The sequence below is a fragment of the Triturus cristatus genome, chromosome 5_2, assembly GCF_964204655.1.
Source record: "Triturus cristatus chromosome 5_2, aTriCri1.1, whole genome shotgun sequence".
Taxonomy (NCBI): domain Eukaryota; kingdom Metazoa; phylum Chordata; class Amphibia; order Caudata; family Salamandridae; genus Triturus; species Triturus cristatus.
In genome coordinates, this window is record NC_140588.1 from 775,175,522 (window position 1) to 775,197,858 (window position 22,337).

General features: G+C 44.2%; 1 protein-coding gene across 3 annotated transcripts in view; it reads left to right on the top strand.

The window, feature by feature from the left end:
• DOCK11 (dedicator of cytokinesis 11) overlaps positions 1 to 22,337 on the top strand; it is a 1,169,031-nt gene that overhangs the window by 289,562 nt on the left and 857,132 nt on the right. For all 3 annotated transcript variants that reach the window (XM_085607886.1, XM_085607887.1, XM_085607888.1), the window contains one exon: positions 5,754 to 5,891. In XM_085607886.1, the coding sequence (XP_085464012.1) occupies positions 5,754 to 5,891 (138 nt within the window). The remainder of the gene's footprint in view (positions 1 to 5,753; positions 5,892 to 22,337) is intronic.

A 22,337-nucleotide genomic window follows, 5' to 3' on the forward strand; every position in this document is an offset into this window, starting at 1 on the left:
TACACTCTTCTGTCTCGTCTCTTGGTTTCTTCTGTCCTTTTAGTTCGTTTGTGTCTTTGACTTACATAATATGTTGCTTGTCACTAATTTTTGTACACCATGATGCCTATGGTGATCATCTGCTTTATAAATAAATAAATAATGCACAGTCTTTGGGATACCGAGACTAGTGAGACCCAATGAAAGGAGAATGGAGAAGTTGGGAGAGTAATTAGGGACCCTAGAATAAAAGGAGAGAGGGGTGGAAAGTGATGAAGAGAGTGAATGGTGATAGGAAGAATCTGGGGAAATGGAGTGGATTGGAGCAAAACCAATAAGTAAATGTGATGTTGGAGAATAAGAAGAAAGTGGTAATGAGTGAGAATCATCACAGGGGTGTGTAGCATGATGATGCAGGGAAAGAGAGAGGCAGGAGAGACCATGTAAAAAGGAAAACATTTAACAAGGTCAGCTAAGAAGAGAGATAGGAATGCTGACACACAAGGTTAAAGAGGAAGGACTATAGTGCAATTCCAATAGTACCCTTTCATGCAGGACCTACGCTGTTTACGGATAACATATACCATGGGTCTGGTGGCAGACTGATTCCGTACACCCCGGCCGTATATGTTAGCCTATGTTTTGCATTAGCTAGCTCGCAGTGCTACTAGAATCTCCTGTTATCAGACACATTCGTTTTTGGCAACCTTAGAATACAATAACCTCAGACTCGTGGAAACAATGTACTACTTTTCACCCAGTCACTTGTGCTTGCTTGTTTTGCTCAGAGAGAGATCAATAGAAGAAACAGTAAGAATTTATTGTACCGTCGTTTTTCTCATGTAAAATAGGTGCGCTGCTATAACTGTAACACAGTAGCAGAGATATAGTACCAGCGGTACAGTGAATAAAAAGGAATAGTATTGTTCTACCATTTTGCAATAGTCAAGAACACATACATGAATATAGAATGCATTTATAAAATAAAGTGCGTACTCCTAAGATGCCTGACTAGATGTACCTAAGTGTACCTAGCATGTGAGTAGGTGCGAAAGAGCCTAAGGCTAGAGTCTAAAGTCTTAGCGTCTAAGAGCCAAGAATCCCGCTAGGATTTAGTTGAACCCCCACACCTGAATAGTGAGAGTGTGAGACTTCATCCTGGACTTGAGCTGGACACCCCGCAAGGGATAGTCAGACCACTGTCAGCTGGAGCGATGGCATGCCACAGCGTCTCTGGTCAGTGTGTCGGCCTTGAAGTCTCGATTCCCTCCTGCCTTCTCATAGCAAGAGGTGCTGTATTTATACAGTCTATGTACGTGTGTTACCCATTGTTCAGTATGAGGATAATGTTGGAGATTAAACCTTGTGCGTCGATGGGAGAGGTGAAGAATACCTCCTGGAGAGTGTACTCATCAATTATTCATATGTGCTAAAGATGACGTCTTAGCAATATCGATTGAGAAAAAACCCACCCTCACCATGGAACTAGGTGAAAGGTTTAGTCCCTAAAAGGCTGCAGTCCTTATAAGGCGTGATGTCCCTATAAGGCATTCTGTCCTTATTTGGAGTTATGTCCTTATAAGGCTCATTCATATGAAATAATGGGAGATGATGTAGGGAAAGTGTACGATGTTCCCTGGACCTATATTAGGGTACAGATATGAAATATAACAGGACCATACATTTCCTCGTGTACTAAAGGTCATACGGTACAGGAACATACAAACAGAAAAAATAGATTGCTACAATCAACAGTGGAAGGCTACAACTCATCCAATCAGAACACATTGAGACCAATATATTTCAGAGGTGGAAAAAACACAAAAATAGGGAGGAAAGCCACTAAGTCATGAGCCAACATCTAAGCCATTGAATCAGCAATGTGTAGCCCAAAGTATTGTTATGTTAGGTTGTGTTATGTTATATTATAAGTTTAGAGTGTGAATTGCTAATCAAAACGGTGTTTTAGGGGTAAACAGACAGTAACCAGTTAAGAATTGCTATAATTAATGTAATTCAAAAAGGCACATTTTGCGTAACTTCCTGAATCGGAAACAATCAGGATGTTTCTCAACTTAATGGGTGGGTTATTCCGTGTTGAGCTGCTAGGACCTTGAAAGCAGAGTCGCCAACACATTCACATTTATAGAATGGAGTGCTTAACCTAACAGAAGAGAAAGAGCACAATGTTCTTATGGGAAGAACTTAGGCAAAAGCTAACTGGGGCCAACACAGAGAAATGCCCAATGAAAAAGTTATAAAGTTCTTTGCCCGGTGGACAGCCAGTGTACTTGCCGTCTGTGTAGGGAGTTGTTCGTTCTTCCGACATAGCCAAAACATTTGCGAATAACCTAGTTCTGAATCAACTAAATCCTGTGGATCGGTTTCTTAGGTAGACAAAGGTATAGACCATTGCAACAACCAAGACTCAGCATGTTTGTAGCCAGATAAACACTCTTGCTTGCATCCATAGCCATCAAGGGAGTAATTACCTTTAATGATTTTAAAACAAAAAACAAGAGGATGTAACCTTATTGACTAGCAGGCTAAGAACAAGGGATTTATCAATCCAAACTACCAGGCTTTTAACATATTGCGAGGAGTTGGAGGGGAAAATTCCAGTTTCTCAGGCCCCCAGCACAGGTGTGTGACCAGACTTCATTGGAACGGCCATGGACAAGAACATCTGTCTTGTCCGAGTTTAATTCTAGGGAGTTATGGTTCATCCAAGATGCAACAATGGAAAGGCAGATTTGAACTGCTCTTTGGGATAGCTAAGCAAGCCATCCAAGTGGATGATAGGATCAATGCTGTCATCTGTATAGCCCTTAAAGGTAATACTGTATGACCTGATCAAGAGTGGCATATAGGCAATATATAAATTGAACAAAGTGGGACATAAAGAAGCTCACTGCGGGACCCCTTGTGTCAGGATGCAGAAGAGATTTTAATTGCTTTGGTTGCAGGCAAGATCTCGGCCATCTAAGGGCTGGGTCTTGGGTGCCAATCTCATATCATCAAATCAGCAGAATATCATGAGAGACAGAGAGGTGAAGAAGAATGAGAGCTACACTGCCACCTTCGTCCAGAATGCATCCCAGTTCATCAACCACCTCAGTGAAGGTTGACTGACTACTGGGGAGAATAAAATGATCTTGCTCTGCTGGATCAAGTATGGAAATGGAGTGCAAAATGGAGTTTCTGATGTAATGGACATGTTTCTCCAGTACCTTAATGAGAACCCGTAAAGGAGAAACTGGATGGTAGTTATTAGGAGGAATTCATTATAACCTCAGTCCTTTTTAATTTCCATCGTACACTAATCGGAACAGTGAGGCCCTTTTCCTTTCACATTGCACTAACCTGAAAGATGAGTACTTTTTTACTTACCACTAATCTGCACAGTGAGTCCTGTTTAGGTCTCGCTAGAGATAACTTTTGTTGTCTGAGGGACTTATCATTACGAACGCCAATGTATTCAAACACAAAATTACCAGACTAAAGTAACCTATCTGGAAAAACAAATGTCTGCCCTTGCTAATTCTACAAAACAAACACTAGAAATTTTTGGTTCTTACTTCATCCTTGTCGCAATTCTCCATTTTTGCCCTAGACAAGGAAATATGTGATTATTTAGCTACATTTTTCCCCAACAAAATTAACAATATTTGCTCAGCATTTTCCATTAGTACTACGTTTGATGATTATTTGGTAAATGACTGTAATCGTTTTATCGATGTTCATCCATCACCTGTTCTTTCCAACTCTGATCAGCAAGGAAGGTAGCTTTCATTATCAACCCCGTCCAAATTGCAGTGGGACTTGTTATGAGGACCTTAAAGAAGTCACAATTTTGCCTAGAAAATATTTGTTACACTGTTAACTCGAACTCATGATCACATCACAGACACTCTTCTCAAAGCTGCAGTTCGGCATTTATATCAGTGCGGTGTTGATATGTTAGAAGAATCGAAAATATGTTTAATCCCCTTTTGAGTACCCCTGTCTTGAGCCCGAATATATGACTTTACAACGCATGCAATTACAACAAATGCTTTTACAACGCAGTCTTTACATCGCAACAACCATTACATTGCATGATTTTACAACACATGCCATTACAACGCATTTTTTTAAATGACCATTACAACGCATACCATTTCAACACATACCATTACATGCATAATACTTTTAGGACAACAGTAGGGTAAGTGGTGGATAGTGTATGTGTAAAAATTACTATTCCCACTCCAGTGAGTACAATAGTAGGGGAAATTTTGGATAGTGTATGGGTAAAAATTACTATTCCCACTCAAGTGAGTGCAACAGTAGGGAAAATGTTGGATAGTGAAGGGGTAAAAATTACTATTCACATGTACCCCAAAACCCATACCCACCCTAATGCAAAAAAACTCCATTACTTACCTTATAATGCGTTGTAATGGCATATGTTGTAATGGTATGCGTTTTAATGGCTTGAGTTATAGTGACATGCGTTGTAATGCCATGCATTGGAATGGCATGCGATCTAAAGGCAGTTGCATTGTAACAGCTGCATTGTAAAGGTAGGTCGTTGTAATGACTGCTGGTTGTACTGGATGTTTCCCCTTGAGTCCTAAAGTAACTTTTAGTACGACATGTATATAATACATGCAAAATGTACTATGCTGTCCTGAATAGCTATTTATAATGGAAAGAGGTACCACACCGTTGTTGCATAATTTGCCTTTCCAGCATAATTTAATCAAACATGTTGCCTTAGCTGGTCACCTACTACTACACAAATCCAGTGGTGTTTAAGATAAATGCCACATCAAATGTCTTACACCACAACGCTTGATACAGAAACAGACAGCACTGTTAATATACTTCTTTGTGGCTTTACAAATGCTGGACTTTCTCTGAAGGTGCTGCTACACAAACATCTGTGGATAGATGTCTTTAACGTGCCCCAATACAAAAATTAATCTTTGATTGAACAAATGAGAACTTATGCAAATTAGACCATGTGTGAATTCACACTCATAAGTATATTAAATATCCTGCTTCACATTTGTGGAAAATGGGTCATATTTAAAGCGATGTTTTGAATCAATGGCAATGCGTCACTTATTCATTTAATATAAGGCCAGGGCAAGGATTTCTGTGGCCCTAGGCAAAAATAAAATTTTCCGCACCCTCACTTGGTAATAGTGATACATTTATTTTTCTTGTGAGAACAACCTGAGGTCCTAGCAGATGTTTACTTAGGCAGTCGTCCAGTTGTGCAGTGCTGTAAGCTTGCCTTTAGTATGGGGTATATGGCCTTTTTGCATGTCAAGGCACACTTTCACGTGTTCCATTTCTGACTTTTCATAAGTAGAAGTATAAGCTCAGATTTCGCCCCACTGGGGTCTGCACCCCAAACTACAGCGGCCTTCTTCGGTGCAAAATGGATTCTGCACCATATTTATTTTGTCCTCTTAAAACAGTTGTAGAAATATATATGCAGGTTCCCTGTGTAAGCACGTGTGGGCAATATTAAGGCAGCCTATGAGAAGAGGTCTGCTCTCGTTGACTTTTTCACCATATATATTTATGTAAAAAGTATTTCCACTGCATTATATTTTAAGATTCACTTCCTTTTTATCATTACATAAACAATGAAAAATGGTCTCCATTTGTGCTGCCTCCAACCAGTGTGACAAATCCTGCAGATCTGTAGTTAGCTCCTAGCAAGTAGAAGTGGTCAGTAAACTTGGTTACTTACCAGATGTGTTCCATTTGTTTTCCAGAGGCTAGACTTCTCAGGAATTGAACCAGACATCAAACCATTTGAAGAGAAGTGCAGTCGTCGCTTCATTGTGAACTGCCACGATCTGTTGTTCAATCTGTGTTGCATGAATAACGAATCAGACGGGTCATTGCAAAACGTATGTATTTCAATGTTTTATGTTCTCCAGTTGTTTAGTGCACATATCACCATATTTCAAATTGTTTTGAAAAAACAACTGTGCACGTATTTGTGTCTGGTTCCCACCCACAAATCGAACAATGCCTGTTCTAAATATCATCTTTAAGGAAGGAGATGAGGCATTCCTGGCAGGAGGTTTTGTTAGAGATTCTGGCCTCATTTAGGAGGCCCCTTGCACCATCGGAACGTCACGTTTTGTGACGTTCCGTGGCGCATGAGCCTGCTCCATATTTATGAGGCAGCACTAGGCCACTTTTTTTGGCTTAATGCTGCTTCATACATTTAGTTCCCTTTAACGCAGTTTTCTACATTAAAGGGTCGTGCAATGGGCATTGCTGGGGGCGTTCCCAGAAACATCTATGGCTTTTTGACCCAGCCCCAGATTTACGAGAAATCGTAACTCTGAGGCAGTGCCAAAAATGTACACCTCCCCAGGGGAGGCGTAAGGGAGCCACAACAGGTGGAAATATCTTTATTTCTCGTTGTTTTTCCTTTTTCTATGTGTGCTGCATTCTGTAGCACACATAGAAAGAGGAAAAAGCCTCTTGTTATTGTTTTTGTGCAGGAAGGTTTCCCTTCCTGCACGAAAATAATCATCCCTGCAATGCAGGCACCCTTGCGCCATGGTGAAAATATATAACAAACATATCATCTGAGCGGTAAGCGATTGTAGGTGTCACAAGAGCAGCAATAACGTAAATTTTACAAAAAAAAATGATGAAACTACAAACAGTCAACATAACATATGTTAAAAGGTATTGTAATTTCAGTTGAGAGGAACCGTAGATTGTTGTCATGGTCATGTGAAATTATACATTTCCAGCAGATGCCATGACATGGTAAAGGTTGTGATGAAACCTGTCTACATCTGGCAGCCACACAATGTATACATATATTACTGAACAGATGGGACCCTCAGCCATGACACAGGACGTCACTATGGTGATTTTAAGGAGTGTGTGACCACCATCTTTGTGGGCTGCTATTTAACATCTGGTCTATCATGATATAAACACAGACTAGTGCATTAGGGTTCGATATCCAGGAAGTACAGTCTTCAGATGTACGAGTTATGAACGAGGAAAGGGCAACATATACTGCTATTTTCAGTCAAAGCATTTTATGACATTTAGACAAACTCGGATTACAGGAGGAAGTGATGGTGAGAGAGTTGTTCTTAGGGGACATTAGCACTACGTTGTCATTCTCACTAGCATAGTTCATCGCTACCAATGGTGTGGTGCTGTAGCACTCTTTTAGGGGGTGATATCAGTGAGGTATCCTGTAGGCCAGCTTTTATCAGGTTACAGGGAACATGATGTAGCCCCTGCAAATGCCAGTATCACAAGAGGAGACTCACGTCTCATGTTCACATTCCAATGAGCACTTGGGCCGGTTGTCACCCATGCAGTGCTTGATTTGTGAAAAAACGTACGTGCCAGGGCCCTTCTTGGGAGGCCACTGCAGCCTGCACCACCCATTACCCTTGCCATCACTGACAATAGCAGAACCAATTAAACTACTAACCACCTCACTCCTGCAAGTGTAAATATTCTGCCTATTCTAGGCCATCCAAAGCTATATTAATGCTGTGAGTGGCAGGTAATATTCTTCTTTAATGTCTATTGACTTACTAAACCCTGGTGTTGTGCTCCTCTCAAAATTAGGCAGACAGCGCCACCATGTGGTGGACTGTCACTAGAGCCAGTGTTGAAAATTAAATGGGAGCACCGAGCACCGGAAACCACCAGTTCAAATTAAGCTCTGCATCTATGGAACCCAAGGCATAGCTGAGGCCAAGTTGCAAAGGACGCTGAGAAAGCCCCGGAGCCTGGTGTCCTAGGCAGCATCAAGACCATATTGTATCAGTTGTCAGAGGCAAGTTACAGCCATAAGTACACTTTCAGCTTCATGCAACCATGCTAAACTCAGAGAGGTGGTATTTACTACTCCCAGTAAGTATCTCATCCTGGGGCACTGATACTCACAGGTGCAGTAATTATTCCACCCCCACTGTTCTTGTCTGACAGCTTTTGGGAGGTCAAAATTGCCAAAATGCATTGGGAGGGGGACTGGAGAGTGCGTACAGAGATAAAAGTCCGATGCACTGAAGGGAACCACCCTTAAATTGTATTTAAAATCCTTATGTATGGGGCCAAAGAACCACAGTACACCTAGTATCAAGTGAAGCCCGTATCTCACCTCATTATCGAGAGACGTGGCGTAAGCACAGACAATACTTCTGATAACCGTCCTGTTTCCCCAGGCAGCTGGAAAACTTCACCCTAATTGAAGCCAAGTTAAACAAGGCCTTTTGCGTGGGAGTATAGGGGTTGGGCTTAGGGCTGAAAAAGAGTCTTGGAGACCAATGCGTTCCAAGCCTCGATTACAAATATGTTATAAACATGGACAAATCTGGGAAGGTGACAGTGAATATATAACCAGCTCATTAAGGTGTGTACAATAAGCCGGGCCATGTACATCCAGGTAAAGCAGTGCACAGTATGTTGGAATGAGTGCTAGGGAAGCTGCATGCTGACAGCTTACAGAAAACATACAGATTTAAAGGCAGTCTAAAATGAAAATACGGGTTCAGTGTTATACCCATCAGAGAAAAGTTCGATGCACAGAAGGAAACTACCTGGCCAAGCAAGAGAAGCCTACCTTGGCCAAATGGACCCTCGTCCTGGGCACTTGGTGGTGCACAGGCTGGCGGACAGCGGGGCACCGGTCAGAGCTCCTGGATCCAGACACACAGGGGAGTTCTTCCCAGGCCCGTGGTAGCCCATGCTAGGGACTTGGCCTTGTGGTGAGCCTGAAGGCGGAGCCCAGGATGGGGGGCACCAACCCCGGGGCCGCCTGGGCCTTGGTCATAGCTTCAGAAGCAAGCCAAGCAGGGGAAGCCTCCCTCTGATGGGTTTAGTGTTCCACCCATCAGGGAAAAGCCAGACCACAAGGGGTTCCGCGCTACCCAGTCCTTATTAATCCAGAAGAAGGCTATCATCCTTTCTTGTAATCCGTGCGCACTCAGTGACAAAGGTTACTGAAGGAGTGCATGCGCCCCCGCCTCTTGGAGCCCAGGCTGGGCTCAAGGAAACAAACGAGCCCTCATCAGGACTTCCAGGGCAGTCCAGCCATTTGGTTGCCCCAGTGGAAAGCATGGCGTACGACCAAATGGTCAGGCTCAGGGAACCTGCAGCCAGTGCGCTCGGAGCCCTAGCTGGGCCTCAGACACAGGGCTGTGAGAAGGACCCACCTTGGGCACTGTCAGAGCTCCTGAACCGGGCCACGCAGGTGAATGCTCCCTGGGACCGGAAAAATAATAACAACACTTGTTCTACCATTTGTGTTCCCCTGGGTTTTGGACCCTAGCTCAGCCAGCACCCAGGGAAACCTAGCCAACCTAGGACTATCCAGGGTGGGCTGACTTGCATGGCTCTCACCACGTTTTATCACCCAGAATCCTTTGCAGACCTCAAACTTTGACTACAAAACACACATTTTCCTCACATTACTGTGATGCAGAGTTATTGAATCTGCAGGGAGCCACAAGCTTCCTGTGACTCAGCATTCCCCCAGGTCTCCCAATACAAATGGCAATGAAAACTCTTTACCTGCTCCGAGGCTGGAAACAATGAAATCCCACTGCTGTAAACAGCAGAGGGAGTTCCTGGATGTGTGCAGTGGACATAACGGTTACATCTTCCGCACACGGTCACCGTGGCGGTGGACATAACCGTTAAGTCCTTGGTACAGAAAGGGATAACAAATAGTCACATTTTCTTGCTGTACAATTAGCAAAGCTTCCTGGATACCTTCTCCAACGTTTTCAATCAAAGGCAGACTACCCAGTAGGCTCATATAGGGTTACTGTTTCTTCAGCAAGAGAGCCATAGATTCAGCAACTTCAACCAGAGGCTCAGTGGATTGACAAATTGGCTGCAGCAGCCCTTTATCATGGATTATGTGAGGTGCTGAAAGAAGCACTATCACTTGTAGTCTATTAACTGCAACATAACCAATGTGGATGGTATCAGTTCCTTAAAGGGGAGGGGAAACTCTACAGCAACCAGATACGCTGTAGGCGATAAGGGATGTCTCCAAAGGATATGTGAGTGTGCAAAGAGGAGAGAGGGTACTCCTATGTGTGATTCGTGGTGCCCTCACACACCCTTGCGAGTGTATAGCATCATCATTGGGCAGAAGCTCCCCGTGGGGGTGGCGCTGCAGTCCCTCACGGGCCCTATTCAAGGGCTCTCTGGCGGAGATCTTTTTAGGAGTTGCCGCATTTGTGTATGAGGGTGTGTGGGTTGGGAGGTGATAGTGAGTGCAAAATAAAATAACCCCCCTAGATCAGAATAAAAAGGTCACGGGGATGGAGACGCACAATAGTGCCACATTGAGAGGGGAAACCGAACAAATAAGATCCCGCTGCTCTCAACCCGTGTAGTGAGTATCTAAAGTGTTAAGTGTTAGAAGGGGTCGACATGTTTCGCGCTGTGGGTGGGTCCCTAGTGGATCCTAGAGCGCTTTATCAGGACCATAGAGAAAAAATAAAGACCTTAAACGATGGGAATCAGGGAAAAGACACCCTATATTCCCATATATAACCTTCTTGTAGGTTCTGCTTGACAACTGCAACATACTCATTGACTTAATGTAACAAATAGAAGCAGAACAAAAGGCTAAACGTACGAAAAAGAGATTGGGAAATAACTATTTCCCACACAATCACTTTAAACCAGTAGGGTTGAACAAAACAGCAAGAAATCTATGCAGACAGGGCCAGTGAAAATTAATCTCACCAAGAAAGAAAAAAAAAGCATATGGAAGGCATTTTGTTTGCAAATGTCCTTTACGTCTGAAAATGCATTAGCAAGGCCTCTCTCAATAGGTGAACCCCATAGGAGTCTGATTTCTATATAAAAATTTGCCACTAAAACAACACACTGTCATGTATTTGTTACTATTCCAGCACTAACTACTCCTCTCATAATATTTGTACCCAGAAGTACAAAAGGAAGTGAACACTTCTTCAGAAAACCCTATGGTGTGTTTGTTAGACACTCACTCACTCTATTAGTGGCATGTTTCATCACTGGGTCTCATGCTTGTCCATAAAACCGCGATGGGCTTGATCATTTTCCATGGGGCTCTTTGGATATATTCTTAGTTGGTAAGAGTACCTTGAACAAGCCAGGTATTCCTATAATAATGGTTGTTTATGTAAGAGTAAAAACAGATAGAGGGAGTTGATTCAGGGATATAATGACCCTACACCCTCTTAATGTGTCAATATGTTTCAGCCCTACTCTACAAGGCCTCTTTGGTGCAGGACTTGCATCAGGACTGTAAAGGTGCCCCAGAATCACTGTTGTATTTTAGTTGAGGAGGTTTGTAAACCTGAAATTAACGGGACAAACACTATATAGCACACAGACATGCAGTTCCAGAGACTTCAATTTTTTTCTGTGTCAAGTCAGATTCATATTTAATGATTCACTGAAGAGGAGTTCTTCAGATCTTACAATTTTCAGAAAGGGTGATCTGCAAAATATAACTCAAATTAGTACCCGGAACACAAAGCAAGTGACGATATGCTGTGCCAAAGCAATGTCAAACAGATACTCAATTCGTGGTCGGGCGCCAACATCACACTTGAACTGTGGACATGCTGTGAAAAAACAATGCAAAACAAGGACTGTATTATTTGATCGAGTACTCACAGCACACATGAAATCCTACCGTACTTCGGAAAAGTATCATGCAACTTGGGAGGAGGGGGGGTATATGCCCCTGTAGTGACACATTGTCATTATACAAATGAAAGTAATTTGTTGTAGGAGTACTATTGCCTCCCCCCGAGGAGCTTAAAAAGAAATTAGGAGACAGAGATACACTATGTATGTGAATGGAAGACTAGCTCCATGAAAGGCTTGTTGAGGCCATATTGTGCCAGTTTTGAAACATTTCTACTTACATTGTCAAGGGTGCCATGTCACATCTGGAACCTGATGGGGAAGCATGCCACCAAATAGAGTGGTTGAGGGTCTAACAAACAAACCTTAGGTTTCCTGAAGTGGAGTTCACTTCCTTTGGTACCTCTGGGTAATATATAGGCTATTGTGTCAAAGTATTAATTAGGGAGACCCTATCCATTAGTACTTCTCGCTCCCCTCCGTGAGAAGTGGTCTGGATGACAATATCTCGGGTTACTGTGTGGACAAATTTAGGATGTGTTATGCAAGAAGGTGCCAGATAAACTACCACCATTCTGTGATTATGATTGTGCCATTGACCTAATGCAAAGCTACCACATAGGCGTATCTATCCACTGACACTCAAGGAAGATGCAGTTTTAAAAGCCTACTGTAAGAAAATCTCCAGAATGGTTATATTTGCCATTCCGTGTGCCCATGAGGGAGCCCATTTTTTAAATTCCTAAACCTGATGGCAGTCACTTCTTATGTGGATTAGCCGATACTAGTCCAGTCTAGTCTCAAGGGTTTATAAAGCGCATGGCTGCCCAAATAGGACTTCCCAGTGCTAGTCAGAGAGCAAGAGAAAAGATGTCTTGCTATTCAAACAAGAATGTTTTTAACAGTTTTCTGAAGGAAAGCTCGGATTCCGTCTTCCTTATCTGTAGAGGAAGAGCATTCCACAACCTAGGAACAATGACGGTGAAGGAGCGGCCGCCAGCTCTTGCTATATTGAATCTAGGAACAGCACGACAATACTAAGTAGAGAACCGTGAATGTCTTGAAGGCTGATGAGGTGATAGAAGGCTTTGGATCATTGTCGATCCTTTGTTGTGTATTGCTAAATGAAACAACTTTTCAAAACCAATATCTCCTCCCTCTATTCCCCTTTTCCCAGGGTCCCGTTTTCCTTGCTGCTGACCTGAATTCCTTGCCACTTCATTCCTTGTTTATTCCAGTCCTTGTCTGGAGTGACTCGCTGTGACTTCTTGATACTCTTGAGTCCCAAAGCACTATTCCGGTGCAGTGCGAGGCTTACCAGCAGCCTATACTGTGGAGTGAGAATACTAAGCTATGATATGTTAACTAGCTGCCCATAGTTTTACTAATAGCTACATTAGTGTATTTATTTCATATGGGTTTTGTGTGTGTAGTATGCTCTTAACGCCATGCAGTGCATACAACAATTCCCCATTGTCTCCTACAAAGATGTTTGGAGGGCTTGCTCCATTAGATCCCAAAGATGACCACAGGTAGCCTTAGGAAGTGAAACCTGGAGAGCAGGAGCTTAGATCTGTGTTTGTTTCTCTTCTCTTCCTCTTATCCACATTTTCAACTGGGAGTATTGTGTATGGGAAGTCGTGCATTTCTGGCTTGCATAGATCCCACAGAGAGGAGGACTGGTGGACTAGAAGGAATCTCCTTCTAGATTCTACCCAACCCGGCTTCAGATCACGACATTCTACTGAGTCTGCCTTGATAATGGCCACAGAAGAAATCCGAAAACTTATGGATGGGGGAGGAAGAGCCGTCCTCATCCTGCTTGACCTATCAGCAGCATCTGATACCGTTAACCATGCGGTATTGCTGCGGTGGCTGAGGGCAGTAGGTATCAGAGAGACTAACCCTACTATCATCCTTCCTGGCATCCAGGGAACAGCTGATCCAATGGGATGTTCTTAAGTCAGCAGACTTGTGCCTCCCGTGTGGAGTCCCACAGGGGTCAGCTTTGTCACCTACATTGTTTACTATTTATGTCACCCCTCTGGACAGATTAATTAAAGAGCATGGCCTTAGCTTAGTCTCATATGGAGACGATACCCAGATAGGGTATCGGTTATGCAGAGGGCGGGCATCACAGCCGACCGCTTTCGTAACTGTCTTAATGCAGTTATGGCATGGATGAACACAAACTTTTCTCAAACTCAACACCGAAAAGACAGAGGTTATTGAGTTTGGGAAGGGACCCTCAGTATAGAGCCAACTATGGTGGCCGTCTGAGGCCAGGAACTGTCCTGTTCCGGTGACTACGGCCAGGAACCTTGGATTTTTGTTTGACGATGAGCTAAAGTTTGGAAAACAAATTAATCAATTAACCTCTTCCTGCTTTTTCCCTTTGAAAGTCCTGTGCAAAATCCTGCCATTTATTCCACTAACTCTTAGGAAAACGGTAATTGGAGCCCTTTTGCTTTCTAGAATAGACTATGGGAACACATTATACCTAGGAATAGATAACGGCCAGACTGCTAAATGGCAGTCTTTGCAAAATGCGGCAGCTCGTTTGCTGCTTGCTCTCCCCAAACATTACCCCATATCTGCTAGTATCAGACAGCTACACTGGCTCCCAGTCCCTCAGCAAGTAAAATTCAAAGCCCTCTGCCTTGTGCTCAAGGCGCTTTATGGAGGAGGTGCCATGGACATTCAGAATCTATATGTTCGAGGCATATGAGCTGTAGATCACACACTATGCATAGATCACCATCTGGTGTTGGGCTCGGACGTTTGCACTTGTTTTTGTCTTGGAAAAGTCTTTGGAAGTCACGAGACAGGTGACTCCTCCTTTGAGTGATAATGCGCATGGGCATCGGCTCCATCTTCAGATAGTTTTTTCCGCCATCGGGCTCGGATGTGTTTCTCGCGCTCCAGTTCGGTACCGTTTCCGATCCTACTTTCGACGCGCAATCCTTCACCCTTCTCTGGCATTGTTTTTCATCGCGATCCCTAGTCGTCGCGCATCTCTTCAACATCGAAGTCCTCGATTCCGGTCATCGACGAAGGCCTTCGGGCCTACCTGGGCCTTCACTTTTGGCTCATGGAAAGGACTCCATTCAAGAAGTGTCCTCAATGTGGGTCAAAGTTCCCCCACACAGATCTGCATGAGGTGTGTAACCTCTGCCTCTCCCCGGAGCACGAGGCCAAGACTATCCAGATTGTGCCTCTTTCAGCTCCAAAAAGACTATTCGAGATCGTCGAGCTCGACGAACAATGGCTCGCTCGTCAACATCCATCCCCGACGACATATTCCACGAGGGTGTCGATGTTCCAGAGCAAGTGCAGGCCGAAGAAGGACTCGTCAGCGCCTCCGAAGCCGATGACTACGATATCAAGGACATCACTCCTGGGCAGCGGGTCGTAAGTAGAGACGTCGACCCCGACCCCCTCTCCTCACCACCGATAAAAAAGGCTTCGGTCACACTTTCACCTTTGGGCTCAGGTGCACACAGAGAAAGCGTTTCTCCACCTTCGGGCCCGGCAAAGAAGCCAACAACTAAGCCTCCGGCCACTCGAGTTCGAGTCAGCCTACTGTCGGTGACGAAACCCAAACGACACGAAAAAGAAACCGTCGTCCTCCGCCTCGGTGCCGACTACTGCCTCCACATCCACACACTCGGCACTGAAATTGACTACAACCAACCCCTCGACTCCGAAGAAAACATCGGAACCGAGCAAAAAGCCGCACCCGAAAGGTTCACACACTCAACCTTCGGAACCGAAAAAGCCGCCAGAACCGAAAAAACAACCGGGCACGCACACTCCTACAGAGACTTTAAAACCTCACGGTTCCAAGCCTAAAGAGCACAAACCCGCCTTGCGAGTCGGTGCCCCGCAAGTCTTCGGAACCGAAAAAATCGGCACTGAAAGAACAGCCTCCAACAGAAGAGCTTTTTAAACCGGACCCCACCCAAAAAACTCTTCTAAGAGATCCAAAGACTGGTCAACTCATTCTTAGCTCCAAGAAACGACCACTGGACATGCCTACACCGGCTCCACCACCTAAAAATAGAGATATTGCAACATCTCTTCTCAGGATCCCTTCTCCACCTCCACCTCCACCTCCTCCTCTGCCTCCTCCTCCACCTCCACCTCCCCCACCACACCATTCTCCTACACCATCTCCTCCACCAGTGGACGATGATGATACCTCTGATCACACTGGGGACGATGCAGACGATGAGCCACTAGGGGATCCTAGCCCACTTTCTACCCCAGACCCCTTGGATGATTATAACACACCAGATGTCCCTAACGTGCCACAGGACGACATCTATCCCTCTAGACATTCCCCTCCAGAGGATACCATGGGTTTCAGCCAGCTAGTCCACAGAGCTGCACAATACCACGGGGTGGACTTGCACACAGACCCCTTGGAAGAAGATTTCTTAATGGATACTTTTGATATCTCACAAAAGTCCACCTCCATCTTACCCATGTTGAAAGGGGTAATTAAACACGCACCAGAGGTGTTTAAAGATCCTGTTAGGGCTAGAGTTATTAACCCTAGGATTGAAAAGAAATATAAAACTGCCCCAGCAGACCCATAAAAGGCCACATACCGTTAGACTCCTTAGTAGTATCCATTTCCAGAAAGAGGGCTAATTCTCAAACCTCAGGAGATGCTCCACCTCCCGACAAAGAGTCTAAACTCTTAGACGCCTCTGGTAAGCGCACAGCGTCACAAGCAGCTAACATATGGCGTATCGCCCACACTCAAGCTTTGTTAGCGAGGTATGATAGGGTTCATTATGACGAGCTAGAGACCCTACTACAGCATCTTCCAGAAAAATATAAAACTAAGGCTAACGACCTAATACAGGAGGGTGAGCTTGTTACCAAAACCTCCATCCGCTGCGCTCTAGACGTAGCAGACACCGCCTGATGAGCTATCAACACAAGTGTCCTGCTGCGCAGACATGCTTGTGTCCTGCTGCGTAGACATGCTTGGCTACGCATTTCAGGTTTCAAACCTAAAGTCCAGACTGCCATTCTTAATCAGCCATTTGACCAGCAGCACTTGTTCGGACCTACCGTGAATTCATCTCCAGAAAAGATGAAGAAAGACACTGACACGGCTAAATCAATGGGAGCCTTGCAATCGCAAGCTCCCAGACGTTCCTTTTGTTGCTCCTCTTACAGGGGCACCTACAGAGGCTACTCCTCAGACAACCCATCTACATCTTACAAAACTCCCACCCAAACTACATTCCCCAGAGGTTACCAAAGAGGAGGCTACAGAGGCAATAATAACAAGGGCAGAGGCAAGACCAACAAAACCCTCTCTGCCTCCACCACTACCCAATGAGTTCCCTCCGCTCCCCCCAGACCCTTCCACTCCGGTCGGGGGAAGATTGCTACTGTTCCTTCCTGTCTGGAACAACATCAACACAGAGAGGTGGGTGAGACAAATAGTTCAGTCAGGTTACTGTCTAGAACTCACATCGACCCCCCCAAACATGCCACCCAGACAGCGCCCAGTGTCACCAGAACACTTATCGCTGATAAAGCAGGAGGTAATATCCCTCCTACAAAAACATGCAATAGAACCAGTTCCACTGCATCAGCAAAACACAGGAGTTTACTCCCTGTACTTTCTCATTCCAAATAAGGACGGTTCTCTGAGACCTATACTAGACCTCAGACCCCTAAACCTGTACATACACTCAGACCATTTTCACATGGTCACACTTCAACAGGTCCTTCCTCTTCTCTCACAAGGCGACTTCCTTGCCACTTTAGATCTCAAGGATGCCTACTTTCATATTCCCATTAACACCTCTCACAGGAAATTTCTCAGGTTTGTAGTCAACACTACCAATTCAAGGTACACCCTTTCGGAGTTACCATAGCACCCAGAGTATTCACCAAATGTCTGCCAGTAGTCGCAGCTCATCTAAGAAGACAGCACATTCACGTCTTCCCATACTTGGACGATTGGCTCATAAAAGCCAACTCATACAATCAGTGTGTACATCACACTCACACCACAATCTAGCTACTCTACAACTTGGGGTTCACAGTAAACTGTGCAAAGTCTCACCTACAACCGTTCCACATACAACAGTACCTAGGTGCCACAATAGACACCTCAAAAGCACTTGCATATCCCAGTCCAGCCAGGATAGCAAGCATACAAGCCCTGATAACCAAATTTCAGCTGCAACACTCTCTTCCAGCTCGAGTGTTCATGCAACTCATAGGTATGATGGCCTCTTGCATAATTATAGTAACTCACGCAAGACTCCGGATGCGCCCTTTGCAGGAATGCTTAGCACATCAGTGGAACCAGGCTCAGGGTCAGCTGACAGATCTGGTGTTGGTGGACGGTCGCACTCATCACTCTCTGCAATGGTGGAACAGCAAGAACCTTTCCAAAGGGCGACCGTTCATTGAGCCAGTTCCACAGATTGTGCTAACAGTGGACGCATTGCTCTCCGGCTGGGGAGCTCATCTATTACATCACACCATGCAGGGCAGGTGGACTCCTCGCCAAAAGATACTCCACATCAATCACCTGGAATTACTAGCCATATTCCTGTAACCTAAAGTCATTCCAAAAACACATATCAGGCAAGGCTGTCCTAGTCCGCACCAACAACATGACAGCCATGTACTACATACAGAAGCAAGGCAGAACACACTCCCTACAGCTTTCGCAACTAGTGCAAAGCATATGGAGATGGGCTATTCCTCAGGACATTTTTCTCCTAGCCCAACATGTCCCAGGAGTCCGGAACAATATAGCCGATCTGTTAAGTTGTCAAACGCAACAGATTCACGAGTGGGAACTTAATCCACAAGTTCTTCAACCGTTTTTCCACATGTGGGGGCAACCAGAGCTAGATATCTTCGCCACACACGAAAACGCCAAAAGCCCAAGCTTCGCTGCCAGATACCCACACCCATTGTCCAAACGCAATGCGATATGGATGAATTGGTCAGGCAGATTTGCATACACTTTTCCGCCTCTCCCACTCATTCCACTGGTCATGCGCAAACTGCAGCAACATTCACTGACTCTCATCCTAGTTGCTCCAACATGGGCCAGACAACCGTGGTACACCACATTACTGGAACTATCTGTAGTCCCGCACCAAAAACTACACCTCTCCCCACGTCTCTTAACCCAGAACCGTGGAGAGATCAGACACCCGGACCCAGCACAGCTCAACCAAGCGATCTGGCTCCTGAGGTCCTAGAATTTGCTCACCTTAACCTTCCCCCTGACTGTATGAATGTTATCAGAGAGGCTAGATGCCCCATCACTAGAGCCTGCTATGCAGCCAAGTGGAAAAGATTTGTGATATATTGTCACAACAACAACATCAATCCTTTAGATGTGTCTATTCAACACATCATAGGTTATCTACTGCATCTCCACAGGTGTAACTTAGCATACACATATTTACAAAATAGACAACACCTGTCACTATTCAGAGTACCTGCCATCACAGCGTTTATGGAAGGCCTCAAAAGAATAATTCCTCCCAGGGTTCCACCATCACCTGTGTGGAATTTGAATATTGTTCTCACCATACTAATGGGCCCTCCATTCGAACCTCTGCACAAATGCGAGCTACAATTTCTAACATGGAAATTCGCTTTCCTAGTGGCCATTACTTCCCTTAGAAGAGTCAGTGAGCTACAGGCATTCACTATCCAAGAACCATTTTTACAACTACATCATATCAAAGTGGTTCTCAGAACTAATCCAAAATTCCGTACTAAAGTTATTTCTCCCTTCCATCTCAACCAGTCTGTAGAACTGCCAGTGTTTTTCTCGCAACCACAGACTGTCGCAGAAAGAGCTCTTCACACTCTCGATGTTAAAAGAGCACTGCTTTATTATATTGAAAGAACAAAACATTTTCGCAAGACTAAGATGGGGGCTTCAATGGCATTTTTAGGGAACATTCCCCTAGATGACATCTGCAAAGCAGCTACATGGCCTACACCGCACACATTCACAAAGCACTATTGTGTAGATGTGCAATCTAAACAGCAAGCTAGTGTGGGCCAGGCTGTACTCAAAACACTATTTCAAACTACTGCAACAGATACTGGTGGTCGCCGCTAGGGATGGGTACTGCTATACAATCTATGCATAGTGTGTGATCTGCAGCTCATATGCCTCAAACGGAAAATGCTACTTACCAGTATGCATCTGTTCTTGACATGTAGAGCTGCAACTCCACACATGCCCACCCACCTCCCTGGCTACCTTTATCTGTTCCATACTATCTTATTTAGATACAGCATACATGGGCATCTTATCTGTTTCTCAAAAAACTCCATCATTTCCCTGCTTGCGAAAAACAATCTGAAGATGGAGCCGATGCCCATGCGCACTATCATCCAAAGGAGGAGTCACCTATCTTGTGACTTCCAAAGACATTTCCAAGACAAAAACAAGTGCAAACATCCGGGCCCAACACCAGATGGCGATCTATGCATAGTGTGTGGATCTGCAGCTCTACATGCCAAGAACATATGCATACTGGTAAGTAGCATTTTCCTTCCTGGTACTTGCTGCAACGGAGTCTGAGGTCAGCCAAAACAGGGTTGCTACTGGTCAAAAAGATTTTAAAAAGCTAGAGGGGGTGGCAAGAGCTTCCCCTACCAAGCAGCCAAGCTGTGGAATTCCCTCCCGACCCAGATTAGACTACAATCCAGTAGGTCTATCTTCAGGAAACAGTTTAAGACCTGGCGTTTCCCTTAAGCGCCTATGATTGGCAAGTTTGTGCATCAATACCAATTCACCCCAGCGCCAAGACGCCTCGGCAATCGAGCACTTTATAAGTATACCAGTCAGTCAGTCAGTCAGACTTGCATCTGAATTTTTGCCTCACATCCCAATTACCCTGGAAATCCTGACAAATAGTACAGTGCGCTGCCCAGCAGACTGAATTCAGCAGCCAGAATGTTCACCAACATGCATTGCCATTAGTAGAAGCACACACGTGGACTGAGTTTCCTTTAATGCACCCTCTATCAGTTAGGCACATCTGTTTGTGCCTAACTAATAGCGGTGCATCAGAGGCAATGGCATCAACATCACTTCATGTCTAATTAGTCTCTTAATGATTAAGAGACACTATGAAATCAAAGCAGATACATTTTTGGGTGCCAAGTGTGACACAAAAGAAGCAGTTGTGTAACCTTAAGAACAAAGTATTCGAGGCAGTACTCACGTTCATTCATTCATTCATTCACTCAGTACTCATAAATCCAAAGAATTCATTATAATGTCTCTCTACATAACAAGAAGGCAAGAATCCCACAAAGGGTGATGTATTTACTTGTTCTATTCAGCAGACTAGCTGTGAAGTGGCATTGACAGTCTCATTGTAGGTTTTCCACTTTGTTGACCAAATCATAGATAAGACAAAGCCTGCGGTTCTCAGGCGGCTTTTGAATTGTGACAAGCTGTCCAAGGTGCACTGAAGAATGAAAGAGACACACCAGTACAGAACTGTACTAGAACTTAGAGCTGACTGCTGGGATAGCATTCCTTCCTAACAAATTTAAAAAGCCACATAAAACTGGCTAGCGGCAAATTTCTACCAGGAGGAAAGGCATTTATGGTCTCTAGGATATGCTGAAAGAATACAATTCCACCCAAAGGAAATGCAACCAGAAAAAACACAGAAAAGTAGAATTATTTTTGTGGTGTTGTGAAGGAAAAGGACTTCATCAGCTATCTATTTGCAACATTTGAATGCAACCTCCGGTTATCAGGTGCAGTCAGACAAACAGTGTTTATTCTTGAAGATACTCACTAAAAACTATTAAATTGGTTTCCTACTATGCCAAGGTGGAGTATCTACTTAGTAACTGAATCCAATTGTTTCCAATTTAATTGAATTTTCATTCTGATATATGCATTTGGCTATTATGTTGACTCTTGCATGGAAAAGTTTTTTATGCCAATAACCAGAGTATAATATGCACACGAATAGCTGCTGGGGTCAAAAGAATTGCTCAGAAGCCCACGGTGTGATTTTGAATGTCTGCTTGATGAATACCAAGGCTGTGTAGTACTGATTCCATCTCATGCTGCTTTAATCCACCACCAGATACTCCCTGCCCACTCTTCCAGCTTCTTTATCATCCTTGCCTTCTCTTTTTGTCATAGTTTTTTTATGTCTTTCTCTTCTGCCTTCTTTCCCCCTTCTGTGTTATCTCTCACATGGTTTGGTTCTAAATCTGCTGATTAAAAATAAGTGCTGGGCCCCACTTGTCACCACCAGCTTAAATTAAGCACTGCCAATAACCTCAGCCAGGTTGAGAACTGCATGCAATCTCCACTGAGAAGTCATATACTTGCAATATATTTCTTTGTAGATAAGATTTTTTTGTAAACAGAAAGTGACTTCCAGGTTTCACATTAACCAGACAGTTAACGTACCATTTAAAAAAAAAAAATCGAATACAAATTTGGAGAGATCCAAGCATGCTATTTGAGCATGCTGGCACAAAATTATTTTAGTAATAGGTCAAAAAAATGTTGTCAATCTCAACAATTGTTCAGTGCATTTGGACAAAGTAACAGAGGCTAGGCTGTCTCCAAGTGAACAATATTTAGATGTATTTCAGCTCATTTAGCCATGTACCATGCTCAGACAAAAAATTACAGCATGAAAATACAAGTC